Source organism: Chiloscyllium plagiosum, unplaced genomic scaffold (assembly GCF_037043375.1).
Source record: "Chiloscyllium plagiosum isolate Xiang-an unplaced genomic scaffold, Cpla_swu_hap1 HiC_scaffold_20, whole genome shotgun sequence".
Classification (NCBI taxonomy): Eukaryota; Metazoa; Chordata; class Chondrichthyes; order Orectolobiformes; family Hemiscylliidae; genus Chiloscyllium; species Chiloscyllium plagiosum.
Window position 1 is genome coordinate 42,054,423 of NW_028270158.1, and position 26,008 is coordinate 42,080,430.

The 26,008-nt window shown below is 41.8% G+C and overlaps 1 protein-coding gene across 1 annotated transcript in view; it reads left to right on the forward strand.

The window, feature by feature from the left end:
• The window catches only part of coro7 (coronin 7), a 172,634-nt gene that overhangs the window by 26,550 nt on the left and 120,076 nt on the right, over positions 1-26,008 (forward strand). Inside the window, exons 4-7 of the mRNA XM_043711484.2 lie at positions 3,207-3,277; positions 3,514-3,697; positions 6,591-6,667; positions 9,044-9,094. Of these exons, the coding sequence (XP_043567419.2) occupies positions 3,207-3,277; positions 3,514-3,697; positions 6,591-6,667; positions 9,044-9,094 (383 nt within the window). The remainder of the gene's footprint in view (positions 1-3,206; positions 3,278-3,513; positions 3,698-6,590; positions 6,668-9,043; positions 9,095-26,008) is intronic.

A 26,008-nucleotide genomic window follows, 5' to 3' on the forward strand; every position in this document is an offset into this window, starting at 1 on the left:
CATTACGTGTGGTTGTCACTACTATAGTGGTGGGCTATTCTATTTCTAATCACTTTCACACATTAGCCTGATACTGTGCTGTGTGTTTTTTGCTGAAGCTGGTTCTGTTCAGGGAGCTTGTATTTTCCAGCATAATCTATCTCGATGATGAAGAACTATAATCAGCATCTCCTTCTGAAGGTTTGTAAAGTTTTTAATCAACACGTTCATATGTTATGACATATCTCGAGTAGGTGCAGCTTGAACCCAGATCTTGTGATTCTGAGCTAGGGGCATTTGCACTATGCCATAGGAGCCCTATAATTTTTAATTGAACCATTCAGGCATATTATGACACAATGCATCCTGGGTGGGTGGGCCTTGAACCTGGGTTTTAGAGTCCAGAGGTAGGAACATTAACACTTTGCCACATAATCCCTCTTGGTTGGTAGAACTTGCATTGGGCAACTCCAAATGATTTTAATCCTATGGACTAACTACTTGACCATTACTGCCTGAAGAACTTTGTAGATATTTTTAATCAACCTATTTGGCCATGCTATGAACTACCTACAGGGCAGGTGGAATTTGAACCCAGACATTCTGTCTGCAAGGTAGAGGCACTACCATTGTACCACAAGGCTATGGGGTTCTATTTTTTGTAACCTACATTGAATTGTATTAGCATCACCCTGATAATTGCAGGGTAAACAATAATGTAGCTGTTAACCATTCCATGCTGACCGACCTCTGTCAGTTAACTATAACAGACCAACAGAAGAAAATTGGTGATTGAGAGATGTGAAGTGTAGGCTTTGACTTTGGTAAGATGTGATACATACCTTTAAACTGGAAGGTTGTACTTAATCTTAACTAAAAAAAAATGAGAGTTGAATCTAGGGAATTATAGCTTAGTTAATCTAATATCCGATGGGAAATTTAGACTTTATAATTAAAGATAAAGTTATTAAAGAAAATCCTCAGATTAGAGAGCCAGTATAGGATCGTAATGGAATGTCATGTTTCATGAATCTTACGAATGCTTTGAAATAGTGATTACTGCAGTGGACAGGCATTGTATATGGAATGTTATTCATATGAACTTTTTAAGAAAATGTTTGATAAAGTTCCTGATACGAAACATGGCTAAAATTAATGCATAGCATTGAATATAAACTATTGAACTGATTAGGAAATTGCTTGACTGGAGCTGGGAGAATAGGGTTAATGAATAGGTACTGTAACTAATGATATACTGCAAGGATTTGTGTTCAGGCCTCAACATTTTGGTGTGAGAGTCAACAACCTAAGATGGTATAGGAACCCACATTTATGTCCATATTTTCCAATGAGGCAAAGAATTATGGCATTGTAAGAAATGCAGATGGAAACATAATGTTATAGATGGGCAAAACAGGAGCAAATTAATTTCAATGTGAAATGAAATTGCCCACTTTGGACTTAAAAAAAGACAGAAGATGGTACTTTTTAAAATGGTGAAAAACTACACAGCAGAGATCCAAAGAAATTTGGGACTATTTGTTTTTCAGAAAACAATTTAAAATGTTGATCGTGTTGTCACTGCACAGAGGCGATCTTTCAACCCATCATGTCTGCATGGCTCTCCATATGAGTATCGCACTTTAGTGCCATTCTCCCGTCTTCTCTCTGTACCCTCAGCATTGTTCATTTTCAAGCAACCATTTAATTCCCCATCCTGTCTAATGGAATATTGACCTTCTTATATCAAGAGGTCAAAGATGCAAGCTGTAGAATCATGCTTCAGCTACACAAAGCCCTGGTTATAACCCAACTGGAGAACACTGGGCAGTTCTGGACACCACGCTTTCAGAAAAATATATTAGCCTCAGAATGAATGCTGCACACATTAACTAGAAATATACCTGGACTCCAATGGTTAAATTATAAGAGAGATTGCACAAACTAGAGCTAAACCTTAGAATCTGGAAAGCCAAGGAGTGATTTGATTAAAGTTTTCAAGATATTAAGAGGAAAGGATATGGATAGGAAGTAGAAACTCTGTTGGCTGGTTGGAATATGTACTCCATCTAGGTCTAGGGAACATTGACCTTGCTTTAATGTTTATACTTTCAGGAGTGATGAGGAAATCCTTCTGCACGGTAAAGATGGTTGAAATCTGGAACGTTATTCTGCAAATAGCAGTTACTGCTGAGTCAATTATTAATTACTTTTTAAAAAAATTCATTCATAGGATGTGGTTGTCACTGGCTAGATCAATATTTATTGCCCAGGGGGCAAGTTAAAAGTAAACCACATTGCTGTAAATCTGGAGTTACATGTAGGCCAGAGTAGTTAAGGATGACACTTTCCTTCCCTAACGGCCATTAGTGAATCAGATGGATTATGACAATAAGTGCCATTGGTTTTAAGATCATCATTAGACTCTTAATTCCAGATTTTTATGGCAGATATGCACACTCTGGACTGCTCCCTTTAATTATTTTAAATTTAAGATTGATAGATTTCTGTATTGGATTGTAGATCAGCTATGATTTCATTAAGTGACCAAACAGTTTCAAAGGTCTAAATGGCCTCCTGTTCTGAAATTCCTGGATACGGCATGTTGGCATTGACATCGCACAACAGCAGGAGTAGACCATACGACCCTTTAAGTCTGTAAAGGCATTCAGAAAATCACACCTGATCTTTGACCTCAGCTTCACTTTCCTGATCTGTCACTTTCCTGACCTATTGATATCTTTTGCGGAATTGGCTGTGCTGGAACTTCCACATGGTCCTTACACACAGCATCAGTCTGTACTTCAGGAGTGACAATTTTCCTATCAGATGATGTGGCCCTTAACCTTAGCAATGGTGACCATTATGCTGTGAAAACCCCTCTGGTTCACTAATATTCCTAAAGTAAGGAAATCTTCAGTCCTTGTTTGGTCTGCCCTACACATGATCATACTGTGTCGAAATGAAACAGTAAACCACTCTACTGTATTCAAGCAAGTGCCTAGCCAGTGAAGCCTATAAATGCTGAGAGAATAAAAAGAACTATTGTGTTGCTCAATATAAATTCTCATGATACTATGGTGGGATTTGAATCCATGTCTCTGGATCATCACTCCATTCCAGACCTCCGAATTGCCAATCCAGTAGCGTAACCAGAATGTTAGTGTACCTTACATGGTCTTGAGCTGTGCAATGTCAGTATGAACTGTTGCCTTTTCTCTTTACAGATCTGGTGACTGATTTTGATTTCTCCCCATTTGATGATGAATTATTGGCAACGTGTTCAGCTGATGTGACGGTAAGCTACCATTCTTCGCAGGGCATCTTGCACAGGAGATGGGGAAGTTCCATCATGAGGAAATGGGCTGCTCCATGTGGAGTGATTCCTATTTGGAGTGGTGTAGTGGGGGAAAGCTGGGGCTGTATTTTACCTTTGCATCTGCTGTGTCTTGGGATCTAAAAATATTCAATGTATTTGATTAACAAAATAGAACAAAATCTTTGTGTTTAATATCAAATGTTTCTAATGGTCAGGTAAAGCTTTGGCGACTACCTGACACTTTTCAGCAGGTATCATCTGGACAGAACATCACTCTGGGACCAGAAGCTGTGAGGGTGGAATGTGTATTGTTTCATCCTTCTGCAGATGGAGTTTTAGCAAGTGGAGCTGGAAATACAGCCAAAATATGGGATGTCTCACAGAAGAAAGCAATGGCAGGTGAGATTTGAGGACAATCTGATGGTGTATGAGGTTTCTTTTTATTTTAAATAAATAATGATCAATGCAAAATCAATGTAAGTATAAATTAACAAGCAAAATGTGATCAGTATAAATCATAGTTACATGTTAAATAGCAGCTGTAACATGCATCTCGTATTTACTGTGCAATATGAACATTGCTAAGTTGAGTCATAGTTTTTCGTTGCTTTGTGTATGTAGAGCTTCAACTTCTTTATGTCAAGGACTTTCTCATTTTAATTTGAGTGCAGCTCAATTAACTCATGTTCTATCAACGTAGTTTTCCAAATAATGTTACTTCTGCAGAAGATCTTCATCTCTACTCATGGTGTGGATCCACAAGAATCGCCTTTTATCTGAATCATTAGTAGCAGTCTTATACACTACATAATAGTTCTGTTCAAATGGTTCCTTTAAGCGATAGCAGCAGTAACCTTGTCCCTCTCAGATCCAGCCTTTTGTGTTTATATTTTCTCCAGTTGCATCCTATCCTCTTCTCCAGCATATAGTCACTCATCCTGCTGCCTTCCCAATTCGTGTGAGTGAGGGTTTTAATGTCCCTGCACAGAAGCAGTTTACAAGAATGATTTCAGGAATGAGGATAGATTGAAGAAGTTTGGACTATTCTCCTTAGAGAGAAGAAAGCTAAGAGGAGATCTCCTCAAAATCATGAGCGGGCTGGATTGAGTAGAAAGGGAGATCCAGGTCATAAAAAGAACAAGAGGGTATAGATTTAAAATGATCTGCAAAATAAGTAAGGGTGATCTGAGAGAACTTTTCCACTCAGCAAGTAGTCAAGAGTATGGAATGCACTGGCTAGAAGTTTGGTGAAAGCAGGTCCAATTGAGGCATTCAAGAGGGCATTAAATCTTTATTTGGATAAAAATAATGGGCAAGGATTTGGGGAAATAGTAGGAGATTGGCATTAGGTAATGATGCTTATTTAATGAGCTGATGCAGGCATAAGAGGATGAATGGTCTCTTTGCCTTAACTCTTCTGGGATTCCTCCTCTGCCTGGAATTTGTGCTTCTTGAGTTTTTTGTCTGCTACTTTGTCTGCTGGAGTTGACCCCTGTTACAGGATCAGCTTTCTTTGAGTCCATGGCTGCCACTCTCCTTGTTGATGTTGGTTGCCAAATCCTGTCAGACCATAATCATAGCCAGTTAAGTATTTTGAAATGTAGTTGCTGTTGTAATGTAATTGCTTGCTCAAAATATTGACATCAACAGAAGTGACCATGAAGCTGACATTTAGTGAAACCCAGCAGCGTTAAAATCTTTTTTTGTGAAAATTGTCATCCTTACTCTGTTTGGAGTTTTCTTTGGTTACAGTTGATCACCAACTTGATCCTTAACTGTCCTCTGAAATCCTAGAAAGGCACTCTGGACTAAATCAGTGCATAGTGCGTTCAAGAAGGGATCCCAGCACTGGCCTCTTAATGTAACTACCAGTGACCAATAAATAAACCTTGTCAACATTATCCAGATCACAGAATTTTTTAAAAATCACCAGTTATTATACAGTTTGTTGAGAGATAAATGTTGTTCTGGAGAGTTGGGGAAAAGTTCTGTATATCTTGTGAATTAGTGTCATGAGATCTTTTATGTCCACCTGTGAGGGTAGATGATCATTTTGTGTGTCCAAATGTTGGCACCTATTACAGTGCGGCACTGTAATGTCTGCCTGGATTATGGGCTGATATCCCTGACAAAGAGGGCCTTGAACTCTCAAGGGGTTAGCCAAGGCTGGCACCTTGTAGGAGAAAGTGAGGTCTGCAGATGCTGGAGATCAAAGTTGAAACTTTATTGCTGGAACAGCACAGCAGGTCAGGCAGCATCCAGGGAACAGGAGATTCGACGTTTCGGGCACAGACCCTTCTTCAGGAATGAGCAGAGAGTGTTCAGCAGGAGAAGATAAAAGGTAGGGAGGAGGGACTTGGAGGAGGGGCGTTGGAAATGTGATAGGTGGAAAGAGGTCAAGGTGAGGGTGATAGGTCGGAGTAGGATGGAGGCGGAGAGGTCAAGAAGAAGACTGCAGGTCAGGAAGGTGGTGCCTGGCTGGAGGGATTCGGCTGAGACAAGGTGGGGGGAGGGGGGATGAAGAAACTGGTGAAGTCCAAGTTCATCCCCTGTGGTTGGAGGGTTCCCAGTCGGAAGATAAGTCGCTCCTCCTCCGACCGTCGCGTTGTTGTGGTTTGGCGGTGGATGAGTCCAATGACCTGCATATCCTCGGTGGAGTGGGAGGGGGAGTTGAAATGCTGTGCTACAGGGTGCTTGGGTTGGTTCGTCCGGATGGCCCAGAGGTGCTCTCTGAATCGCTCCGCAAGTAGGCGGCCTGTCTCCCCAATATAGAGGAGGCCACACCGGCTGCAGCGGATGCAGTAGATGATGTGGGTGGAGGTGCAGGTGAATCTGTGGCGGATATGGAAGTTTCCTTTGGGGCCTTGGAGAGAAGTGAGGGGGGAGGTGTGGGCGCAAGTGTTGCACCTCCTGCGGTTGCAAGGGAAGGTGCCAGGAGTGGAGGTTGGGTCGGTGGGGGGTGTGGATCTGACAAGGGAGTCGCGGAGGGAGTGGTCTCTACGGAAAGCTGATAGGGGAGGGAAATATATCCTTGGTGCTGGGGTCTGTTTGGAGGTGGCACCTTGTAGAGCTGTTTGGAGCTGCTCTGCATGTATAGTCAACTGAATTGTTTAAGGATTATCATGACAGTGTAAATTCCTTCCACTTCCTGTCTCCATCTCTCCTGCAGTGTTTTCTCCTTCGCTTGTGAGCTTTGCCCAACTCTGCCTGGTAAATCGCTTCTCTCTCACCTCATGCCTTTAGGTCTAAAACATAGTAAATCTGTGCCTTACTCTGTACTCTCTTCTTCTAGCTCTTGAAGATCATGGGGATCAAATTCAAAGCTTAACTTGGAAGAAAGATGGTTGCCTCCTTGGTTCATCAAGTAAGGTAATTGTCACTAATCAGAGAGAGTCAGGCTGAGTTCATTCAGTAATGTTCAGTGGATCTAGATAAATGTCACTGTCTTCTGTTTAATTGCTAAGTATTTCCAAAGTTGTTTTGAGCACTCAAATTTGCAGCCAAAAGTCAATTGCTGAAGTCAAAATAGAGGACCTTTTAATTGGTTCCTTTACCAGTTTAGACAGTAGTTAATGGTTTCAGTATTTGGCAACAAAACCATGTTCAGGTGCATTGAAGGTATAGATGAGGAGCAAACCCATGATGGTATTCCATGAAATCATCACTTACAGTTAAATAAATAAAGCTTCCTTTAATCTATGGATTAGAGTAATTTATTCTGAGTGCCTATATTTTTCTCCTAAGATCATGGATATTCTATAGAATTTGTAGGCAGGCAACTATTCCCAGTCTTCCTAATTACTACATGTACCTGAATGCTAATTTGTGATTCATGTCAGAAGACATCTGGAACTTTCTGTATTTCAGCATTCTGTAGTTTCTCTATTCAAGTATTTGGCTTTTCCATTCTTACCAGTGGATAGCTTGACATTTTCTCTCATTATGCTCCACCCAAATTTTGCCCACTCATTTAACCTATCTATATCTCTTTGCAACCTCTTTGAATCATCCTCATAACTTGCTTTCCAACCTATTTTTGTATCCGTGGCAGATTTAGCTGCAGTATACTCTGTTCGTTCAGATCAATAACATTGATGATAAATAGTTTAAGTCCCAGCATTAGGAGGTGATGGCCTAGTGGTGTATTGTTCGACTATTAATCCAGCGACCAGGCTTTGAGTCCTGCCATGGCAGATAGTAAAATTTGAATCAAAAAATATCTGGAATTAGGAGTTTAATTGTGACCATAAAACTATCATCAATTGTCAAGAAGACACCCATCTGGTTCACTAATCTTTAGGGAAGGAAACTACCACCCTTATCTGGTCTAGCCCTACACATGCCTTCAGATCCGTAGCAAAGCAGTTGCCTCTTAACTCCCCTCTGGGTAATTAGAGATGAGTAATAAATGCTGGCCTGCCCAGTGATGCCCACATCCCGTGAATGAAGTTTTAAAAACTGTGATCCCTGTGGCACCTCACTGTTTACAGTCACTAGCTTAAATGAGTCATTTTATCCCAAAATGTTGTTGTTAGTTATCGAGTCTTCTACCCATTCGATAGTATTACCCCCAAGACAATGAGCTCTTATCTTCTGTGTGGTATCGTATTCAATGTATTTGGAAATTCAAATACACTCTTCGACGGATACCTTTATCCACTCTGTCTATTAAATCCTCAATAATGCTTAATGAATTTGTCATGAATTTCTTTTCATAAAATGTCAAGTTTGTTTAATTATATTTTGATTTTCTAAATGGCCTGTTAAGTACATCCTTAATAATGGATTTCAGTGTTTTCTCAATAACAAGCAGGCAAACTGGCCCATAATTTCCTGCTTTCTGTCTACCTCTTTTCTGGATTAGTGGTGTTACATTTGAGATTTTCCAATCTGCTGGGACTTTTTCAGAATCCAGGGAATTGGAAGATTGCAAACAGTGCATCAGCTATCCTGCTTTTTTTTTGTTTGACACTCTAAGGATGTGGGCCAACATATATGGAGCTTAGTCCCATTAGCAGCTCTAGTATCTTTTTTTCCCCAGTGTTCCTTACTACGTTTTGCCCTATGATTTTTATAATATTATCTGTCACTTGTTGATAGTGTGGGAAACTGGAAGATATGTTTAAGATCTTTTGCAGTAGGGAAAAGAAGTCAGGCATTTTGTATCACTTCCTAAATGACTTGTGTCTTCTCAGCAGTTTCCTTTCTGCATTTACACCTGTAAAACGTGAAGGAATTTGTTTTTGTTTACTCTTGATGTTACTCATTTAAAAGAATTGTCATTTTACTGTTAACTGCACTTCAAATTTGATTTTGGTCAGAGTCAAATCTAACCACTAGATGGCGTGCATTCACCATCTCTGGGTACAATGGGCCTTCTGACCTATGCTGTCTGCCTCCCCAGCTAGAGCTCTCAACCTTCCCTACCTCACTGTGTTTGTCAACATCCCCCCCCCCCCCAACCTACGCTTTGCTTGTGAGCGTGTGTTTGTGTACGTGGCGCAAACCACAACCCCCCCCCCCAAATTTTGTAGTTTCATTAATGTTGGCTGTCATCTGAGTAGTGTGTGAAAATCTGATATTAATCTGAGTACAATACCCTGGTTAGATGCTGAGCATAATGCAATTCCTTTAACATTCCCTATGAGTGGCTATAAATGTTTTTATTTTTTTTCTAAACACTGTGCTCTAAATGTGGACAATTCCACCTTCCTTTCTTATACTGATTTTTTTTATCGTTATTAGGATAAGAAGCTACGAATTTTTGACCCGAGAGCCACCACCTCAGCTGTGCAGGTAATCTTTACTCCCTTCTCCCTGACTGGGTGTTGGTCCTAAGTGTGCAAGTGGGATGTTAATGACTGGAATTAAAACTGGGGACATTTTAGAACATTGTAATACCAGCACCCTTCATGTAATGTAATGGATATTAATCTTTTGGAGCCATGTGGTGAGAACTTTATCCATTTAATAGAAATTAGCCAGGTAATGCAGAATAAAGAGGAAACTCTTGGGCAAGTAGTGTTATTCACTGGCTGTATACAGCTATTATTGTGGTAGCAGTCTATACAGCACTTCAAGGTTTGCCTTCAATTACCCTCAGTAGTTCTCTACACATTCTCCAAAGAGCTCTTTACTTTCTTATCACCAACTCCAGCTTCCTCAGTGGTCAACTTTCCAGTCAAGTGAGTTTTCTGTGGCCTAATCTTGCATGCCTTTACTCCCTCTCACTATATCTATTATCCCTTTAGACTTGCTGTCTTGCAGTATGGTTTCCTTCAGAATTTCCATCCAACCTGAGGGCAAGACATTGACTTTCCAAGCCTTATTGTGGATGCTGCATTGACATTATGGGTCATAAGTAGCAACCTCACATTGAGCCTGTATTTTGGCCTTTTTGTGATCCAATCAGTTCTGTCTTTAACACAGTCACACCTTGGCCCCTCTCCCCACATCTCTGACATTCACCTTCTTACCGTTCACCTTCTTCCAACCTGTTTTATCTTTGTTAAATCCTTTTTTCCTGTTGCCCTATTCTAAATCTTTCATTGATCAACTTCTACCCTCCCTTCCCAGCTTCTGCACTGAATAATTTACTACCCTCTGATTTTAAACTATATCTCAGTTTCTCTTGTCCTTCCCTGCATCAAATTCATCCTTTCAGACTCTCTGAATCTCTCCCTACACATACACTCTCCCACAGATATTTATGACCAACCTAATGGGCAAATTACTCTCCTGCTGTCCAATCACTGCCCAGGCAAATCTCCAATCATGACCCTGGAACAAAGTCCTCTTTCTATGTTATGTGGCGATACCATTTGTGCTGAAGGCAGTAAATGCAGAGCAAATCTCTGAGCACATACCTGCGCATGTAAGGCAGTATGGGCCATGAGCAGCAGCAGAATTGTCTTTGACCAGAATCTGTATGTCCGTATCCCTCATTTTGCTATGCCATCAAGCTATGCATTCAACTCCAGTTTAGGAAGTGGTGCAGGAGAGTGTGACAGAAGCAGCACCATATCTAAAAATGTGTTGCCAAAAACGCATGCATGCAAAACAATGAGAGCAGCATGTGATAGTCAGAGATGAACTATGACACAACCAATGAACAAGGTTGTGAACTTATATTTTTAATTAGTTAATGGATTAAAAGGTCGTGGGGAGAAGGCAGGAAAGTGGGAGTAAGGAGCATATCAGTCATGATCGAAAGGTGGAGCAAACTTGATGGGCTGAATTGCCTAATTTTGCTCCTAATCCTTACACACTTATGTACAATGGATCTAATTACATCTCTGCAGTCCTGCCGCATATTGTCATGAATGGTATGAACATTTTAAGTGGTGAACCAAGGGAACATGCATCACAAACACCCCCATCCTCAATGACCGGGGGGGGTCCAGCTCATCAATGCAAAAGACATGATAGTTCAGCATCTGTAACCCTCTTCAGTCAGAAGACCTGTGTAAATGATTCATCTGTGTCTCCTCTTGTGCACAGGAGACCATTTTGTTCCATCTGCAGCCAATTCCACATATCAAGAAATGTCTGAGTGCACTGCATAAGGCAAAGGCCCTGACAATATCATGACTGTGGTGCTGAAAGCCTGTGCTTTAAATTTAGGCTGAGAGTATTGTGGATAGCATATATGGAGCGGTGCTCACTCTGGGATAAACCTTTACAGGAAGGGAGGGAAAAGTTGACCACCAGGCAAAAGTATATTTCAGTGAAAAGTAAGGACTGTAAGAAATGGGGTAATCTGCCATAGGTGTCTAAGGAAATAAAGGAGGCTATCAAATTGAAAGAGAAGGCATACAAAGTGGCCAAAAACAGCAGGAAACTAGAAGATTAGGAAAACTTTAAAGGTCAACAGAGAGCCATAAAAAGAACTTTAAAGAAAAGTAAGAATGTGAGAAAAAACTAGCACAAAATATAAAGGCAGATAGCAAAAGTTTGTATAAATAAATAAAACGGAAAAGAGTGGCCAAAGTAAACGTTGGTCCTTTAGAGGATGAGAAGGGGCATTTAGTTATGGGATATGAGGCATTGAACAGGTATTTTGTATTGGTCTTCACAGTGGAGGACACTATGAAAATGCCAATAACTGACAAAGAGATGAAAGTAAGTGAGGACCTGGAAATAATCGCTATTACAGCAGAGGTAGTGATGGGCAAGCTAATGACCCTGATGGAATGCATCCCAGGATACTAAAAGAGATGGAGGGAGAAAGAACAAGTGCACTTGTGGTAATTTTCCAAAATTCATTGGACTCTGGGGCAGTTCCAGCAGATTGGAAAACAACAAATGTGACTCCGCTGTTTAAAAAGAGAGGTAGACAAAAGATGGGGAATTATAGACCAGTGAGCTTAACCTCTGTAGTGGGGAAGATGCTTGAGTCTATTATTAACAAAGAAATAGCAAGGCATCTTGATAGAAATTGTCCAGTTGGGCAGACGAAGCATGGGTTTGTGAAAGGCAGGTCATGCTTAACAAATCTTTTGGAATTCTTTGAAGACGTTACTAGCAAGATGGACAACAGGGACCCAGTGGATGTAGTGTACCTAGATTTCCAAAAGACCTTCGACAAGGTGCTGCACAAGAGGCTGCTGCAGAAAATAAACATGCATGGCATTATGGGTAAAGTATTAACATGAATAGAGGATTGGTTGACTAACAGGAAGTAAAGAGTGGGGATGAATGAGTGCTATTCTGATTGACAGTCAGTAACTAGTGGTGTGCCTCAGGGATTGGTGTTGGGACTGCAACTATTCACAATTTTTACAGATGATTTGGAGTTGGGGACCACGTGTAGTGTGTCAAAGTTTGCATATGACACTAAGATGAGTGGCAGAGCAAAGTGCAGAGGACTGTGAAACTTTGCAGAGGAACATGATACTTTGAGTGAGTGGGCAAAGATCTGGCAGATGGAGTACAATGTTAATAAATGTGAAGTCATCCATTTTGGTAGGAGTAACAGTAAAAAGGATTATTACTTGAATGGTAAAACATTGCAGCATGCTGCTATGCAGAGGGACCTGGGTGTCTTTGTGCATGAATCACAGGGGGTTGGTCTGCAGGTACAATGAGCAATTCCATATCCGCCACAAATTCACCTGCACCTCCACACACATCATCTATTGCATCCGCTGCACCTGATGTGGCCTCCTCTATATTGGGGAGACAGGCCGCCTACTTGCGGAACGTTTCAGAGAACACCTCTGGGACACCCGGACCAACCAACCCAACCACCCCGTAGCCCAACACTTCAACTCCCCCTCCCACTCCACCAAGGACATGCAGGTCCTTGGACTCCTCCATCGCCAGACCATGGCAACACGACGGTTGGAGGAAGAGCGCCTCATCTTCTGCCTGGGAACCCTTCAACCACAAGGGATGAACTCCGACTTCTCCAGTTTCCTCATTTCCCCTCCCTCCACCTTGTCTCAATCAAATCCCTCGAACTCAGCACCGCCTTCCTAACCTGCAATCATCTTCCTGACCTCTCCGCCTCCACCCCACTCCGGCCTATCACCCTCACCTTGACCTCCCTCCACCTATCGCATTTCCAAAGCCCCTCCCCCCTCCTCCCTACCTTTTATCTTAGCCTGCTGGACACACTTTCCTCATTCCTGAAGAAGGGCTTATGCCCGAAACGTCGATTCTCCTGTTCCTTGGATGCTGCGTGACCTGCTGCGTTTTTCCAGCAACACATTTTCAACAATGAGCAATTAGGAAGGCAAATGGAATTTTATCCTTCATTGCTAAAAGAATTGAGTTTCAAAGTAGGGAGGTTATGTTGCAGCTGTACAGGGTGCTGATGAGGCCACACCTGGAGTACTGTGTATAGTTTTGGTCTCCTTACTTGAGAAAGGCTGTACTGGCACTAGAGGGGATGCAGAGGAGTTTCACTAGGTTAGTTCCGGAGTTGAGAGGGTTGGCTTATGAGGAGAGACTGAGTAGACTGGGATTATATTCATTGGAATTTAGAAGAATGAGGGAGGATCTTATAGGAACATATAAAATTATGAAGGGAATAGATAAAATAGAAGTAGAGAGGATGTTTCCACTGGCAGGTGAAACTAGGACAAGTGGGCATGGACTCAGAATAAGGGGGAGCAGATTTAGGACTGAATTGAGAAGGAACATCTTCATCCGGTGAGTTGTAAATCTATGTAATTACCTGTCCAGTGAAGTAGTTGACACTACTTCAGTAAACATTTTTTAAAGCTAAGATAAATTTGTTTAGAACAATAAAGTAATTAAGGAATACAGTGAGAAGGTGGGTAAGTGGAACTGAGTCCACAAAAAGATCAGCCGTGATCTTATTGAATGGCGGAGCAAGCTCAAGGGGCCAGAGAGCCCATTCCTGTTCCTTGTTCTTATGTTCTTACGTATGTGTAAAGATTAAGGACTAGCCAGAATTCCCTGTAGCCATTCTCCAGCAAAACAGATGCACTGCTTTGAATACAATTGGGGCGAATAGCCTCTTGGGAAAGTAGCAACAATCAAATTTGTTGCACCGTGTTTGGCTTCCTGCGTAGGAGAGAGCAAATACGTGTTGGAAAGCTATCAATCATAAGAATTGAAAGATGTTTCTGTGACTGCAAACAGTGACTCCACGGAAGTATGGAGCCTCCTAGGTGCCAAGTTCAAGGGAGTTTTGGTGGAGCTATAAGACGTTTTGGAGTGGGAAGGCCATTGGTCATGGTACACATCCGTATCAATGATGTAAGACCCCATCCTTTTTAAACTATAAAAGCAGAATATAAGGAGTTAGGAAGCAAGTTTAAAAATGTGGGATCTCGAAGGTAGTAATCTCCGGGTTGCTACCAGTGCCACATGCTAGTCAATCAAGAAATAACAGGATATATCAGTAGACTATGTGGCTGGAGAAGTGGTGCAAAGTGGAAGGTTACAGATTTCTGGGACATTGGACTGATTCTCAGGGAGGGAGGACTAGGTTAAACTGGATGAGTTGAATGTGGGAAGGACTGGCACTTGCATCTTGGGGAGTATTTGCTAGTGTGGTTGGGAAGGGTGAAAACGAAAATGGCAGAAAATGTAGGAATAGAGGTAAACAAGCAAAATTAAAAGATAGAATATGAAATAAGAAAAATGAGTGGTATAGGATTCAAGGGAAAAAAATCAAACAGGGCCACAATGCAAAATAATGAAAGAATGAAACTAAGCATGTTTAAAAAAGAACATTAAGACCTTGTGTCTTAATGTGTGGAGCATTTGCAATAAAATTGATGAATTAATCATTCAAATAGATATAAATGGGTTTGATATCATTGGGATTGTGGAGACAAGGCTGCATGGTGAAATGAATATCCCAGGATATTGAGTTTTTAGGAAGGACAGATAGAGAAAAAAAGAATTGGTAGCATTTCTGGTGAGAGGATATTAACACAATAATTGGAAGGGTATTAACTCTGGTGAACTAGAGTCTGTATGGGTACAGCTCAGAAACACAAAGGGGCAAAAAGCAATAGTTAGGGTTGTATATAGACCCCCAAATGTAATGGTAACATTGGCAAAGGCATTAAGCAGGAAATTGGAGACACAAGCAGTAAAGTTACAGCTGTAATTACGGATGACATTAATCTGCATATAGATTGTGCAAATCAAATCAGTAACAATGCTGTAGAGGGGAAAATCTTGGAGTGCGTACAAGATTGTTTTCTGGATCAATATGTTGAGGATTAACCTAGAGAACAGACCAACTGGGTACTTTGTCATGAGAAAGGAATAATGAACAATCTAATTGTGCAAGGCCCCTTGGAGGAAAGTGACCATAATATGTTTGAATTCTTCATTAAGATGGAGAATAATATAGTGGTTCTGAGACTAGGGTCCTGAATCTTAAGAAAGGAAACTACAATGGTATGAGGAGAGAACTGGCTATGATAAATTGGGGTCATTACTTAAAGGGATGATGGTAGATCAGCAATGACAAACATTTAAAGAGTGCATGGAGGAACTGCAACAATTATTCATTCTTGACTGGCACTAAAATAAAATGGGAAAAGTGGCCCAACCAATTCCAATAATGGGAATTCAAGATAGTATGGGATCAAAGGAAGGGGCATACAAATTGGCTGACTAAAACAGCTGAAAATTGAGAGCAGTTTAGATTTCAGCAAAAGAGAACAAAGGGATTGATTAAAGGGAAAATAGAGCATGAGAGTAAGTTTGTGTGGAACATACAAACTGATTTCAAAAGCTTCTATATGTATGCAAAAAGAAAAAGATTTTTTAAGGCAAAGATCTCACAGTTAGAAGTAAGAAGTTATAATGGGGTACAAAGAGATGGCAGACAAGTTAAACACTTGTTTTGATTCTTGTCTCTCAAAGGAAGACACACATAACACCCCAAAAATGTTGAATGGAAGGTCCAGGGACAAGGAGCAACTGAAGGAATCAGTATTGATAGGGAAATAGTTTTGAGAAAATTTGTGGCTCAGGTTGAGGTTTTGGATGTGGGTTTGCTCGCTGAGCCGGACCGTTCATTTCCAGATGTTCCGTTACCCAAGAGGTAACATCTTCAGTGGGCCTCAGGTGAAGCAATTCTGAACATTCCTGCTTTCTATTTATAGGTTTGGGTTTCTTTAGGTTGGTGATGTCATTTCCTGTGGTGAAATCACTTCCTGTTCCTTTTCTCAGTGAGTGGTAGATGGGGTCTAACTCGATGTGTTTGTTGATAGACATGATCACCAACTAGCCACAAAAAGACATGACCCACTCTCACTAGTATCCTTACATATGGATGAGGAAGGACACCACTTCGACTGGGACAACGCATCCATCCTAGGACAAGCCAAACAAAGACACGCACGAGAATTCCTAGAAGCGTGGCATTCCAACCAGAGCTTTATCAACAAACACATCGAGTTAGACTCCATCTACCACCCCCTGAGAAAAGGAGTCCTAGAGATGTACAGCATGGACCCTTCCGTCCAACCCGTCCAGAAATCCCAACCCAATCTAGTCCCACCTGCCAGCACTGGCCCATATCCTTCCAAACCCTTCCTATTCACCACAGGAAATAACATTACAGGAAATGACATCACCAACCCAAAGAAACCCAAGCATATAAATAGCAGGAATTTTCAGCATTGCTTCGCCTGAGGCCCACTGAAGATGTTACCTAGTAGGCTAACGAAACGTCTGGAAATGAACCTTCCAGCTCAGGGAAATAGTGTTGGAGAAATTGTTGTGATTAAAGGCCATTAAATTCCCGGAGTTTGATAATTTGTATCCCGGAGTACTTAAGGAAGTGGCATTAAAAATAATGGAAAACTTGGTCTGGAACAGTTTCTGTGGATTGGAGGGTCGTGAATGTAACCTCACTATTTAAAGGAGGAGGTAGTCAGAGGGTGGGGCGTTATAGACTAGTTAGCCTGACATCAGTAGTGAGGAAAATGTTAGAGTCCGTTATCCAAGTGGTCTGCTTTTAATCTTTTATAACAGTAACAGGATTGGACAGAATCATTGTGCATTTGCAAAAGGGAAATCAAGCTTCTCAAATCATCAATGTTTTGAATATGTAACTAGTAGAGCTAATAAGCTTTTCAGAATGTTTTTGATAAGATGCCTCATAAGAGGTTAGCATGTAAAGTGAAAGCTCATGGGATTGGGGACAGTGTACTGATATGGATAGAAATCTGGTTGGTAGATGGGAAACAAAGAATAGGAAAAATGGTCTTTTTCAGAGTGGCAGGCAGTGAGTAGTGGGGTACCTCAGGGATCAGTACTAAGACTCCAGCTATTCACAATATATATTAATGATTTCAGGTGAAAGAACCAATGTAATATCTCCAAGTTTGCAGATGAGGTTAACCTGGCTAGGAGGATGCAGAGATGCTTCAGTGTGATTTAGACAAGTTGAGTGAGCGCACAAATGCATGTAAATGAATAATATGGATAAATGTGTGCAAAAACAGGAAGGCAAATAAATACCTAAATGGCTGTAAATTGAAAGAGGGACTGTGCAGCAAAAACTGATGTATACAGATATCCAATTACTGAAAGAAAACAAGTAGGTGCAGCATATGGTGAAGAAAACAAATGGTATATTGGCCTTCATTGTGAGAGTATGGAACCAGGAATGCCTTGCTGCAATTGTACTGAACCTTGATGAGACCTGGAATATTGTGTGCAGTTTGGTATCGCTATCGAAGGATGGATGTTCTGGCTAAAGAGGGAGTACAATGATGGTTTACCAGACTGATTCCTGAGACGGCAGGACTGATGCAGGGAAAGAGACTGGATCAGTTAGGATTATATTTACTAAAGTTTAGAAGAACAAGAGAGATCTCGGAGAAACCTTTAAACACTCGATAAACTTTCTGCTGCTTGGAGTCGTATCTGCCACATGGAAAGATGGTTATGATTGTTGGAGGTCTGTCATCTCAGCTCCAGAATATCTCTGCAGGAGTTCCTTAGAGTAGTGTCCTCAGCCCAGCCATCTTCAGCTGCTTCATCAGTGACCTTCCCTCCATCATGAGGTTAGAGTGTGGATGTTTGCTGATGATTAAACGTTGTTCAGCACCACTTGTGACTCCTCAGATACAGAAGCGACCCATGTTCAAATGCAACAAGATCTGGACAATATCCAGGGTTGGGCTGACAAGTCGCAAGTAACATTTGCACTACATAAATTCCAGGCAATGATCATCTCCAATATGAGATTATCTAACCACTGTCCCTTGAATTCAAAGGCGTTACCATCACTGAATACCCCTCTATCAACATCCTGGGGGTTGCCATTGACCAAAAACTCAATTGGACTCACCGTATAAATACTGGCTACAAAACCAGGTCAGAAGCTAGGAGTACTATGGTGAGTAACTCACCACCTCATTCCCCAAAGCCTGACCACACCTAAAAGGCACAAGTCAGGTGTGTGATGAAATATTATCCACTTGCCTGGATGGGTGCAGCTACAGTAACACTCAAGCTTGACATCAGCCAAGATGAAGCAGCCCACCTTGATTAGCACCAAATCCACAAGCATCCACTCGCCCCACAAACGTTCAGTAGCAGCAGTATGTACTATATACAAAGTTCATGAAAGAACTTAGACTACACTTTCCAAACCCACAACTACTTCCATCCAGAAGGACAAGGGCAGCAGATACATGGGAAAGCTGCTACCTGCAAGTTCTCCTCCAGGCCAACAGCCATCCTGATCTGGAAATAGTTCCTTCATTGTCGCTGGGTCAAAATCCTGGAATTGGATCCCTAATGGCATTGTGAGCCAACCTATAGCATGTGAAGTGTAGCGGTTCAAAAAGACAACACCAATTCTCAAGGGCAATTAGGGATTGACAATAAATGTTGGCCAGCCAGTGACATCCATGTCCCATGAATGAAAAAAAAATTCCAGTAGAACTGGACAGGGTAAATGCAAGAAGGATGTTCCTGATGACTGGGAATCTAGAATCAGGGGTCACACTTTAAGGATTGAGGTAGACCATATAGGACTGATGAGGTAAAATTTCTTCAGGCAATAGTGAGCCTGTGGAACACTGCCACAAAAAGTGGTTGAAGTCAAAACTTTGGATGTTTTCAAGAAGGAGTTAGGTACAGCTCTTCTGAGGGTAAAGGGTGTGGGGATAAAGCAGGAAAGTGTACTGAGTTGTATCAAACATGAAATGCTGGTGAAGCGCAGCAGGTCTGGCAGCATTTCTGGAGCGAGCAATACAGTTAGTGTTTTGAGTCAGGTTTGACTTCAGAATGGAATGCTACTTCAGAAGCGGACTATAAGCCTAACTCTGTTTCTCTCTCCAAAGGTGCTGCTAGATCTGCTGAGTTTCTCCAGCTTTCTCTGTGTTTGTTCGATTTCCAGCATCTGCAGTGTTTTGCCTTTATTGAGTTGGATGATCAACCATGATCGTATTGACTGGCGAAGCAGGCTTGAAGGACCAAACACACCTCTCCCATTTTCTATGTTTATATGTTTTGAACATTTCACACTTTTAGCCATCGATTCAGTATAGCTGCAAAACTGGCATCCATTGACAGTGTAAAGTGTGGCTCAAGTATGTCCTGACCCAAAAGAGCAAATTACTGTCCTATCATTATTCTCAATCATCAGCAGTGATGGATGATGTTGGTAGTTTATGTTGAGGTGGTCAGCAATATTAACCGTTGCCTGGTGAGGCTCAGAGTCATAAGTTAGCAGGGTAGTCTCTGCCGCATTTGCTGTATAGAAACACAGCTGAAAATGTGTTGCTGGAAAAGTGCAGCAGGTCAGGCAGCATCCAGGGAACAGGAGAATTGACGTTTCGGGCATAAACCCTTCTTCAGGAAGGGCTTATGCCTGAAACGTCGATTCTCCTGTTCCCTGGATGCTGCCTGACCTGCTGTGCTTTTCCAGCAACACATTTTCAGCTCTGATCTCCAGCATCTGCAGACCTCACTCTCTCCTGTATAGAAACACAGGCTGAGAAGACACAAGATTCAATGAGCTCTGTTTTCTCTGGGCCCTTTTTGTTCCGGCTTGCATCTTCCAACACCCTTCCGAACAGTTATCCTTCAGAGGTCGTGACTGTCAGCGACTGTCTCCCAGTAGTCAGTTTCTGTGTCTGTATTCTTCATATTCTGTCAGCAGTTATTGCCTCATCCCCAATTGCCCTTGAAGGTGACAGTGAGCCACTTTCTTAAATTTCTACTGTCTTGGGTGGGAGCGGAGTTGGTACATCTAAAGCGCTGTTAGTTGCCTCATTTTCATACAGGATCATCATCTTTGTGTCATGCCAGTCCTGATCACTGCCAACTCTGTACAGGACAGCTGCAGAAGTTTCTCCAGACTCTGTAGGGGCATTGGTTTCTCATGCTTGTTGAACTCGACATCCTGAGCTTTGCCTGTGACAAAAGAGTCAATAGTTTTGCCAAGCTCTTCCACCCGAGGTTTGATATTCAGCTTTTCCATGATCTGCAAGCTCTGAGCGCTTCCTTGCTGACTCTGTTCTCCCTCTTGTATGACTCCAAGGGTAATGTTTTACTCAGTTGTCAATGACTACCTGGGCTAATGCACTGGAAATCAAGTCTCATTATTCCCAGAGTCATCAAGCATCCATGGAGCTAAGGTGTCTGACATACTTCCTCATTTGAATGAGACAAATTGTTGATGCAGCTGTGTTCCAGCAACTCATTCTTTTCTAAAAAAAACTACAACATCTTCCAGGTCCCTTGGCTTACAACTGTATCTTTACCCATTATCTTTAGTCCACAGTCCAGAAAATAAAAGTAGTCTTCACATAGTCATAGAGATGTACAGCACGGAAACAGACCCTTTGGTCCAACTAGTCCATGCCAACCAGATATCCCAACCCAATCTAGTCCCTCCTGCCAGCACCTGGCCCATATCCCTCCAAACCCTTCCTGTTCATATACCCATCCAGATGCCTTTTAAATGTTGCAATTGTACCAACCTCCACCACTTTCTCTGGTAGCTGACTGCATACATGCATCACCCTCTGCATAAAACAGTTGCCCTTAGGTCTCTTTTATACCTTTCCCCTCTCACCCTAAACCTATGCCCTCTAGTTCTAGACTCCCCCATCCCAGGGAAAAGACTTTGTCTATTTACCCTATCCGTGCCCCTCATGATTTTATAAACCTCTCATGAATTAATGACCCAACCCAAACCTTGTTTTTGAGTGGATCTGTTTTCTTTGCTGCTGCACCTGTTGCCCTTTTAGAGCCCACCGTATGCCTCACATACTGTGTGTGGAAGGACATCTGGCTATTCTAATAACGTTGTGACTGGCAGATTTGGTGCATACTCTAGCAGTCTGTTCAGCTTCACTACAATCAACTCTTAGAGTATTTTGAGCCTTTACTCAATCTGTCTTGGAATTAATTAGAACAGATAGCTTGGCATCAATGATCATATCAGTCTGTGATATTCTGCTCTTGCTTTCCTCCTGCTGAGAGTGCATTCCTGTAAATGGTGTCTTAATACAAGTTTGTTGATCCATTTTATGTGGGAATGCATGAGAGGACATGTTCAGTCAAATCGAGGAAGTGTTTTCCTATCTGGGTAGGCAATGTGGCTGACATTGGTGGAAGAATAGTATTTCTGCTTTGAACTGAAAAGCATCAACGCTAGCTTTCTAACCTGTGTTTAATATGCTATTCAGACAATCACGAGTGGTGATGCACAAGCTGAACCTGATCACTGTCCTGACTTTGGATATTTCCAGGGTTTCTTGTGGCTTTGTATCTTTCCTAAGCCATGATATCCAAGACAAGAGAGCTATGTAATTTGGTCCCACACCTACTGCACGTTGAAATGGTACAGTAAACATGTTCTGGCATAAGGACTTTGCTGACAACCATGTCAAGATCCTTGTAGGAGTGGTCCTTCACCTCTGTACTAAAGCACAGCATTGGAGCATGGATAATCATGAGGTTAACTGACCCTGTTGTGAGACAGGTCGAGAGAATATATTTCTGAACTATTTGTTTTGGCAGGTGGGATTCCTCATTTGTGAAAAGCAGGTTCCTTGCAGTAAAATCTACGCCCTACTTGTGGTTTTCTTCTGAACTCCTTCCTCTGTCAGATGAATGTGCAATGTTCGTTTTTAGTTATTCGTTTTCAGCAAACCTTGTTTCATGCAGAGAAGCCAAGTTAATGTTCAGCCTATCAAGCTTCCTGTTGATAACAGCATGTTTTCAGCCAGCTGCAAGTTGTCTGTCAAACCAGTGCACATGCTCCTGATGGTTCAGCTTGCCATAGAGTCTCGCAGCAGGGAAACAGACCCTTCTGTCCAACTTATCTGCCCTGACTAGATATTCCATTTCACCGAGTCCCATTTTCCAGCATTTGGCCCATATCCCTCTAAAACCTTCCTATTCATGGAACCATTCCAGATGCCTTTTAAATGTTGTGATGTACCTGCCTCCCCCACCATCTCTGGCAGATCATTCCATACACGCACCACCCTCTGCATGAAATAGTTACCCTTCACATCATTTTCAAATCTTTCCCCCTCACCTTAAATCTATGCCTCTAATTTTCGACGACTCCACCCCTGTGAAAAATACCTTGATTATTCACCCTATCCATGCCCTAATGATTTTCAGCCTCTGCTTCAGTTGAAGGGTTGACTTTTTTCTTTGCTTTTGCTTGCCTGGTGTATTCGATTCAGTCAACTTAAGGGATTCTAAGCTCCAAGCATCAATTAGAGCAGACAAACCTTCACAGACACTGTCCTTAGGCCAGGAGGATTACTTGATGTTCACAGCACACAATGCACAATTTGGTTCCATAATTTAGGGGCCTTCTAAGCAACAACATTCTCCAAGCCCATTGAGGTAACTCTTCCACTAAAATGGCAAGCAAAGGTTGTGAGAAACATTATAGCATTGCAAACGTTAATTTTCATCTAACAGGTATCACCTATAAGCAAGACGTTGTCATTTTACTTCCAATGACTGGCTGAACAAAGAAGGGCACACTGATTCGATCTTGGTGTGGTGTGAGGGCAGCTCACACCGGCAGCTATATCCTCGGATCCTGACTTGGATTGGTGCTGGGTCCACTACTTTTTGTCATTTATAAAAATGATTTGGATGTGAATGTAGGAGGCATAGTCAGTAAGTTTGCAGATGACACCAGAATTGGAGGTGTAGTGGACAGCGAAGAGGGTTACCTCAGATTACAACAGGATCTGGACCAGATGGGCCAATGGGCTGAGAAGTGGCAGATGGAGTTTAATTCAGATAAATGCGAGGTGCTGCATTTTGGGAAAGCAAGTCTTAGCAGGACTTATACACTTAATGGTAAGGTCCTAGGGAGTGTTGCTAAACAAAGAGACCCTGGAGTGCAGGTTCCTAGCTGCTTGAAAGTGGAGTTGCAGGTAGATAGGATAGTGAAGGCGGCATTTGGTATGCTTTCATTTATTGGTCAGAGTATTGAGTACAGGAGTTGGGAGGTCATGTTGCGGCTGTCCAGGACATTGGTTAGGCCACTGTTGGAATATTGCATGTAATTCTGGTCTCCTTCCTATTGGAAAGATGTTGTGAAACTTGAAAGGTTCAGAAAAGATTTACAAGGATGTTGCCAAGCTTGGTGGATTTGAGCTACAGGCTGGGGCTGTTTTCCCTGGAGCGTCAGAGGCTGAGGGGTGACCTTATAGAGGTTTACAAAATCATGAGGGGCATGGATAGGATAAATAGACAAAGTCTTTTCCCTGGGGTGTGGGAGTCCAGAACTAGAGGGCATAGTTTTACGATGAAAGGGGTAAGATATAAAAGAGACCTGAGGGGCAACTTTTTCACACAGAGGGTGGTATGTATATGGAATGAGCTGCCAGAGGAAGTGGTGGAGGCTGGTACAATTGCAACATTTAAGAGGTATTTGGATGGGTATATGAATAGGAAGGGTTTGGAGGGAATTGGCAGGGCGCTGGCAGGTGGGGCTAGATTGGGTTGGGATATCTGGTTGAACCGAAGGGTCTGTTTCCGTGCTGGACATCTCTATGACTCTATAAGCAACTTATACTTGCAGTCTACCCAACCCACTAACTTGGGGTACTGTCCAACTGTGGGGTTGTGTGGTCCCTTACACCATTTGTTGGTCTGCGGTGAAATTGGAATGTCTTGCTCAGAGTGCCAGTCTGGATAAAATGTTAGAGTTCTTGGCTGCATGAATGTCAAAATCCATTGTCAACTTCCCCATTTGGGTCGAAAGCAATGGAAAAAGCTATTTTTAATGCTATCTTGGCTGCAGAGTTGCCAGAAAGATTTTCTTAGAATTTTGAGAAGATTTATAGCTCAGGTTGAGGTTCTGGATGTAGGTTTACTTGCTGCACTGGAAGGTTCATTTTCAGATGTTTCATCACCATACTAGGTAACATAATCAGTGAGCCTCCAGATGAAGCATTGGTGGTATGGCCCGCTTTCTATATGTGTGTTTTGGTTTCCTTGGGTTGGTAACATCATTTACTGTGGTGATATCATTTCCTGTTCTTTTTCTTAGGGGGTGGTAAATGGGATCCAAGTCAATGTTTTTGATAAAGTTCCAGTTTGCATGCTATGCTTCTAGAATGGTGACAAAACGGCTGAAAAATGAACCCTCTAGCTCAGCGAGCAAACCTACGTCCAGATTTTCTTAGGGTTTACTTCCTTAACTTTCAACTCCCCCAAGATATCGACAACTTTAGTGTAGCTATTTGCCAATAGCTGAGAGATTGGTTCATGCGTGCCACATGATGGTGGGCTGCACAGGATTTGTCTGGGTCCAAACTTCCTCCAGATTCCTCAGGCTTTATCCAAGGAGTGCAAGGGACCTGATTTTTGTGCTGCCATAAGGCACAACAGAGGACCTGATGCTGGAGAACCTGTGTACAATCAGAGATAGAGTTAAACGTTTGCTTTTTTGAGTGACTGCTAACCAGTGATAAAGGCTGACAATGAGAAAAGACTAACACAAAACAGAGAGCATGCTAACTTCCTTCATCTACACAATAAAATATTACATTAATCTATTAGACCAAAATATGGGTAAAAGATATGAATTTGAGGTGTGTTGGGAGTGACCACTTTGACATCAATGTAATGTTCAACTAAGCATGGCATAATTAACTATAGCTCCTTGGAATTAATAACAATGGAGAAACTTCACTTATTGAACCTAGCACAAAAATATATGGTTGTGGTTGTTGGAGGTCATTCATGAGTCCTAGGACAATTCTGAAGAAGTTCCTTGATGTAGTGCCTTAGGTCTGATTTGTTTTCACCAATCTTCATTAATAACGTTTCTTCAACACAGAAGTGGATATGTTTGATGTTTAGCATTCAGTATTGTGCATGATTGAACAGATTACTGAAGCAGTCAGTGCCACATACAGCAAGGCATGGACAACATTCGGTTTAGCACTTAATGTGTCAAGTTGTCTGGTACTTAGGTGGCATGGCTATGACCAGCTCTAGCAACAGGGAATCCAAATACCACCTTGACATTTAATACACTACCATTTCAAATTTCCTATCATCATCATCTTGGAGACGTTATTATACACCTGTAAAAACTGCAAAAGTGGCTAAAGAGTTGGGAAATTCTACATGACACTACAATACAGCACAGGAATAAGCCCTTTGGCCTACCAAGCCTATGCCAATTTGTAATCCTTAATAATACTTCTGAGTAATTAGTAATTCTTCTGAGTACGTTGAGGAATTCTACTGACCTCCAAAGTCTAAATGCTATCTCCAAGGTACAATCCAGGAGTTTGATAGAATATTTTCTGTTTCCCTGAAAAAGTACAGCTCCAAAAATACTCTAGCTAAAGCCCATCCAAGACAAAGCATCCTGCTTGATTTGGCACCCATCTACCACCTTAACATTCACTCCCTTCACCAGCAGCAGGTATTGGCAGCATGTGCACCATCTACAAAATGCATTGTATCAACTCTCAAAGGTTTCTTGAGTTGTTGAACACCTGTAATCACTACTACCCAGGAGAGCAAGAACAGCATATGAACTGCAATTTCTCCTTGTGATCATGTATAATCCTTACTTGGAAATATCTTTCTGAGCCATCATTGTTGTTGTTTCAAAATCCTGGGACTCATGCCCTACCAGCAATGTGGGTGTACTTACATCTGATGAACTGCAGCTGTTCAAGAAGATGACTCGGTCTTGAGGGTGGGCAATAAATGCTAATTTTACCAGCAACATCCACATCCCATAAC